General features: G+C 37.2%; 2 protein-coding genes across 4 annotated transcripts; both read right to left on the bottom strand.

Moving 5' to 3' along the window:
• Positions 1-356: 356 nt before the first annotated feature.
• Positions 357-1045, bottom strand: LOC122015958 (60S ribosomal protein L27-3-like). Its single transcript, XM_042573068.1, has one exon. The coding sequence runs from the start codon at positions 924-926 to the stop codon at positions 519-521; it is 408 nt and encodes a 135-aa protein (XP_042429002.1). The 5' UTR covers positions 927-1045; the 3' UTR covers positions 357-518.
• A 475-nt stretch (positions 1046-1520) lies between these two features.
• Positions 1521-5027, bottom strand: LOC122015959 (60S ribosomal protein L18a-like protein). Of its 3 annotated transcripts, none has more exons than XM_042573070.1 (5): positions 4788-5027; positions 3521-3586; positions 2310-2430; positions 2125-2242; positions 1521-1782 (listed from the first exon to the last, which is right to left on the bottom strand). In XM_042573070.1, the coding sequence occupies exons 2-5, from the start codon at positions 3528-3530 to the stop codon at positions 1729-1731; spliced, it is 303 nt and encodes a 100-aa protein (XP_042429004.1). In that variant the 5' UTR covers positions 3531-3586; positions 4788-5027; the 3' UTR covers positions 1521-1728. The 3 variants fall into 3 exon arrangements, with proteins under 3 accessions (XP_042429004.1, XP_042429005.1, XP_042429003.1); XM_042573071.1 differs by having other exon boundaries at positions 3521-3589; positions 4800-5027; XM_042573069.1 differs by having other exon boundaries at positions 4800-5027.
• Between the last annotated feature and the right edge of the window lie 1226 nt (positions 5028-6253).

The following is a 6253-nucleotide window of genomic DNA, read 5'->3' as shown; positions in this document are numbered from 1 at the left end:
GTAATCTCGGGCAAAAAGTAAATCTAGTGAATGAAGTTAAAAATGTATATATATATATATATACACATATATATAAAAGATGTTAGATGATGAAGAAGAGACAAGCAAGACTAAGATTAGAAGCAATCCTAATTTAAATGGCGGATCACTCAATCTCCAGATGCAACTTGTTTTGACGATTGATAAAGATTAATAGGAAGGCCATAGTATCCGTAATCTTTAAAACAAAAATCAAACGTATCGAACATAAATGGATTTAACTAGAAATGCTAAGGAATTTAGTACTGTAAATAATCGGCAAGGTGAGCGAGAATGCAAACGCAACTAAATCAAAAATGATCGACGGACAGTGATAATTTAAGCAACAAACCAAATTAAATGTCGATTCTATTTATGAATAGAAACGATTCAGCAATCGTATGATCAAATGATAAACTAACAGGCCATAATAACACGCTAATATCAATAGACAAGGTCCAAATCGGAGACACAAATAGGAGCAAAAGGCGCTGTTTAGATTAAAACCTGAGCTTGGTGAAGAACCATCTGTTCTTTCCGGTCTTGAATCGCTCCTCGAAGCGGGCCTTGGCCTCCTTGGAAGCAGCGACCTTCTTGTCCCGGGTCTGGAGCGCGTCGAGGGTGACAATGTCCTTCAGATCCACGTCGAGGGTGTAGCGTGTGGGCATGATGTGGTTGTAGTTCACCAGCTTCAGGAACGGCTTCACTCGCGACTTCTTGGCCGTCTTCTTCGCGGAGTCCTTGCGGATGACCTTTTTGGGGTACTTGGCGATGCCGGCCACCAGGCAGTGGCCGTAGGCTCGCTCCCGAGTGCCGTCGTCGAAGGCCCGAACGATCACGGCCTTCCGCCCGGCGAAGCGTCCCTGCAGGATGATGACAGCCTTGTTGGGCTTCAGAAACTTCACCATATTCGACTTCTTCTCAGCCTCACCGCCGGCGCCGCCGCAAATTGACTCTCGCTAATCGTCGCCGCAACTCTGATCCCACGAAAAGGAAGCCCACCGCCAGCGGAGGGTTTTTATAAAGTGCATTTAGGGTTGACAGGAGTAGAATTTCATTGGGCCGAAGAAAAGGAGCCCATAATGGGCCGGATTCGGATTTCGGTAGAAGAAATATAAAAAAACTTTTAAATTATGACAATTTAGCTCAATGGCGTGGATGAAATGAAAATTTGTGCCATCAACCTAACTGAGATGGTTAGTGGATAAATATTTAGCGGACAGGCATAAATCCCTAAGTCCCATATAACTAACTTCTCGGTCACTATGATTTATCTTCTCATCCACTTCTCGGTCACTACAATTTACCTTCTCCATGTTGATTCTGAAACGAATTGACCAGAATGTTAGGACGAATGCTTTTCCTTTTTGCCGTGTGAATGAAATGAAAATTTTAAAATAATAAAATATTTCAAAAATAATTTAAAATGTTGAAGAGTATTTTATTAACTTGCATAGCCAACCTATTTAGAGTTGTTCATAAGGAGGAACCTAATATTAATAAAATCCAAATCAGACCTCTATGTTTCAAAATGACAATTAAATCTCTCATTTTTCTAAATCAAAATAATCTTCGATTACTTTGATGGGAAATGTAAGGAAGACTCACATTAAGTTCCATCATTTATACATATCGTTTTATCAATCTCCACTCTCCTTCATGTCTTCCATCAGAAGTGTTGCCCAAGTCTGATCGATGATTGGATGACAACTAGAGAAAAATGATAGCCACCACAATGGAGGCTAGAATTGTACAGACCAATGCCTGCAGAAAGCAAAAAAGTTGCCATTACCTTCCATTGGCAATTATCACATGAAGATTTGGGTGAAATCAGTCCTGAAAGTGATGTAGTTCGAATTAATGGGGATAGGCCACTGTTATCAACTTATAAAATGAGAAACTCTAAAAATTTCAGCATCTTCACATGAATCTTCAAGAGTATATGGTATCGAAATCTGTCCATTGAATATGATTCTAGAGTGTTCTCTAATTCAATTTAAGGCAGGTTTAAGTGATTTATTTATAAAGACTGGAGCAAGTGATTAAATTGTGTTTCAAGCAAAAAGGATTCTACTAACGAAAAAAAAAAAGGGAGAGGAGACCGACCGCTATTGCACAAGCAGCAAGCCCACTTCGCTCACGGGGATCCTTGTCGTAGTATTTGCACAAGTAGAGAATTGCAGCACAGTACCATATCAATGGGCACAAACATCCCAATAGCAAACTGCAGAAGATGCGCACAAAATATGAAGACGACGGACAATAAGAGAAATAGGAAGAGGGATATTAACCATGACCACCCTATTCCACAGCCAAAGCATGGAAGACGCTTGTCAAATTTTGTCAGTTGAGGATTTTCATCTCCTAACAAATTGTAGTCTCCAACACGGTCCGTATAATCATGAGATTTCCCTGTAATCAGACATGAGCTTTATATTAATTATGATAAATTGATCCAAAAGATTTAGATTTTGGCAATTAAAAATATCTTTCACCACTGACTGCTTATGAATCCTTAAAACAATAACACAAATAGCTCCATCTTAAAAGGTTCACAGACAACTAAAAAAATAGCAATCCGTTTACAAGTTTTAATATAATAGATTATAGAATGCTTATTCCCCATGCACTAAGGTTTTTATTTTGGGAAACAAATAAAAGGATTCAAGTCACAAGACATTCTTCAACTAACCATTTAGAATAAGTTTCCAAACAAACTGATCTAGTGATGATGCAGTCGTTAGAACAGCAAGAGCCTAGCTAAGTGTATAAGATATAAGAACACTTTGCTTAATTTAGCACATCAACTGTCATTAGTCTACACTCAACATCAGATGTAAGTTCAACCTTACAACAAATATGTGTGGGTATGGTTGTGACATTTAACATAGTAGAAGATGCCAGCTAGGAAAGCTGGAAAAGAGCTGGGATGTGGTTGCCACTTGCCAAAGTCTTGGGATTGGGACCTGCCTTCGTCGAAAGATTTGGGGATGGAAGCCCAAGGACTTCTATATATAACTTTCTAACAAAAAAAGACTTGGCACGTTTACAATTGGTAGCATACATTCAACATCAGATGTGAATTTCATCCTTGTATCAAATATGTGCATGTGTATGCTCACAATCACATGTGGTAAGAGCATACTTTAATATGTTAGGCTAATATTTGCTACTCTGACCAAAATATCCAATACATTTATCTGATAGTAACCGCACAGACCCTTAAAAACAAGTAAAGTACACCTTATGATCCAATCAGCTGTCACATATACCAGCAATAATATTAGGTGACAATCTTGCATAAAGTTTGGATCCATATAGGGCAAGCCAAAATAATCAGGATAAACGTGGTTTGCTCATAATGATGATGATGAAAGTTTGATTCTATTAAGAAAAAAAAAGTGACATTACATATATTGTGGTGTCCACTTATTTGTACTAGACAACAAGACAGTTAATTTTGAGGAAAATATTCAGAAATAAGACTGAAGGAAGATGCTACCTTGCTCCATGATTGCACAAAATTCTGTGCCAGCAGTAATCAGTTTCTTTTATCCGCTTAAACAATCTGCTTCATAAATGTCAAGTATCATCAAGACAAGCAAAGAGGCTTGCATATTGGTAGACACGAATGCATGGTGAAGGTGGTATTTCAAATGAATTTTCTTGTATAACTTCCAAATTCCAATTGTAGCATTTTTTATTAATTCAAACCATGAAAGATATTCATTGCAAATATACGACAGTAAAGTAAAATGATATAGACTTCTCAATAAATTTAAAAGAGTAATGCCTAGATCCTTATATGACATCAATCAACAGAAGCAGTTATTCAAAAACGAATGGCCATAAGTACTGCATTGACCCAAATCCACCAAGGATTTTCCATTTACAGCTCTGTTTACTCCAATAGCAGGGAATGGATGGAAAGGATGAGTGGAGAAGTGAAAGTAGAGTATCCAATGTGGTCTACTTGTTTGATGGAGTGGAAGAAGGATTGAGTACCAAAAGACAATTTTAACCACATCAGTGTTACCCTCTCCGCAGATCGTGTGTGCCTCCATCCACGCTTGCTGAGTTTCGACCTTTATTGAACCTCCACTATCTTAGGCCTCTACCGGGCATTTTTTCCCATCGCCAAATCCCACCAAGACTCATTGTCACCACTCCTATTGAGCCTCGGCCATTACCAAGTCATACCTCAATACCTCATCTTCGCCAGTTGTGTCTACTCAAACCTTGTCTACCCGACCTCAAAAACCTACACTTAGATGTAGCTTGTCTTGATCGCCTCAGAAGGGGTTTCTTCATCATTTCACCTCCCTCCCCTCTCTCCCTGCACTTGTCTGATCTTGGGCAAACATGTTTTGGATGTTTTCAGCTTCCAAAAAGTCAGTTGTGGTGCCCTTCCATCACTAGATTTGCTGGAGTAAACACTAGAAATACTAACCATGACACCCCGTGCACATAGTTATTTTCCCTCTAAAGGGAGTACAAAAAGTTGAGATCCTCGAATTCGTCCATTCACAGGAATAATGCATCAAAGGGCAGGATCCACTCTTGAACCTTAGAAGACCATGACTTCACAATCCGAGTAAAATCATCCTAATCTTTGAATCTACTGCAAGCCAAACTTGGTACATGGACGAACTTGCTACTTAACAAAAATGACTTGGACTTTAAAGCGCATATGCAGTGAAGAAAAGAATCAGCTAAAATCACACCATCAGCAAAAGGAGTATGCCGTGAAGAAGGAGAAGAAATCCAACCAAGACAAATACCAGATCGCGGCGTCAGAAAGATTGGCGGAAGAGATCGGCTGGCGGACGCAGGCGAGCGGCGGAAGAACTTAGGGAAAAGACCTTCGGCGGCAGGAAAAATGGAGGAAGAGAGGGAGGATCGGCTAGGGTTGGACGGATTTTGGTCACGAACGCAGAGGAGTGTGGTGTTTTTGAGGGGAGTCGCGGTTGAAGAAGGATCGCGAGTTTCTTCTCCACAGGATTATTTTATTCCGGTAATGTTAATTTCGGTAATAGATGGACTATTAAATTCCATTTTGACTTTATTAACCGCTAGTAAACACAGCTCGACTCTGTTCCAACTGCCATTCTTAGTATCAGATAGGGTGGTCTGATATAAGTTAAAATAAATTTAATTGGACAAAAATTAAAAGTTACTCTGAAAAAAATATCGAATTTATTTTTAAAATACCCTAATTCTAGTCTTATTCGCTGTAAACTTATCTTTGAAGGATGGAATGGAGTTGGAAAATATCTCAAAATGAAAAAAAAAAAATAAAGAGAGAGAGAAGAAAAAAAAAATCTCAAACAAGAAAAAGAAAAAAAAAATACAACTCCCATCATGGCTATGTGATTATTCAAGATCGTCGTTCATGATCACATCAGAAAATTCGGCTACACAGAGAGGAAGGAAATTATTTTCTATTCAATTTGGACCAACTAAAAAAATATCAAAAAATAATTTATAAATCTACCTTCCAAATTCTAATAGAAGAATAGAAAATATTAAAAATTGCTAAAAACATGTGTTATATAACATAAAGCAAGTTTACCAGCTATCATCATAGTTGTCGCCATTAACTATTTTGATTAAATTATAGTAATTTTTAATTGATTATAAAAAATATTTTAATATATTAATTTTAATTAAAGTTAACCAATTTATTATAATATATTATAATTGCTATACGTTGTAAAAATATAATAAAGTATTTATTGGTATTTTTTAAATGAAATTTTTAATAATAATAAATATAAAAGGTATTGTTTTTATATGTATATATTTCACAATGATAAAATGATGAAGGAGAAGAATAAGATGATAAGCAAGAGAAAGTCGACAGAGACAGGATGGAGTAGGGCTGCAATAGAGCTGAGTTTGAGCTCGAGAAAACTACAGAGTCAAGTTTGAGAAAGTCTGTTTAAGTAGAGATTTAAACCATAGACATTAAATACATTAAATAACATGTTCTAATCATAAATTCCTCCTTAACTTACTTTTTATTTTAATAATAATAATAATTTTAATTATTAAAATATTAAATTAACCTGGTACCCTCGAGCTAGTGTTAAATGAGCTCGAGCTTAACTCGAATGTTAAATAAGTCAGCTCGAGCTCGGTTAAATTTGAGTTCGAGTCGAGTTTTGACGGAATCATTCGGAAACGGCTCACCAACGATTCAGCTCATTTGCACCGCTAAGACGGAGCACTAGAG

Source organism: Zingiber officinale, chromosome 8B, assembly GCF_018446385.1.
Source record: "Zingiber officinale cultivar Zhangliang chromosome 8B, Zo_v1.1, whole genome shotgun sequence".
Classification (NCBI taxonomy): domain Eukaryota; kingdom Viridiplantae; phylum Streptophyta; class Magnoliopsida; order Zingiberales; family Zingiberaceae; genus Zingiber; species Zingiber officinale.
This window is presented reverse-complemented; position numbering and strand designations above follow the sequence as displayed.

Bases quoted from the DNA above. Each gene is read 5' to 3' on its own strand.
- LOC122015958 (XM_042573068.1), bottom strand. From the start codon at position 926: ATGGTGAAGTTTCTGAAGCCCAACAAGGCTGTCATCATCCTGCAGGGA.
- LOC122015959 (XM_042573070.1), bottom strand. The intron at 2,243-2,309 runs GTTAATATCCCT...CATCTTCTGCAG, and splicing joins TGTGGAATAGGGTGGTCATG to TTTGCTATTGGGATGTTTGT. The intron at 1,783-2,124 runs GTCGGTCTCCTC...TGCTTTCTGCAG, and splicing joins TTGCTGCTTGTGCAATAGCG to GCATTGGTCTGTACAATTCT.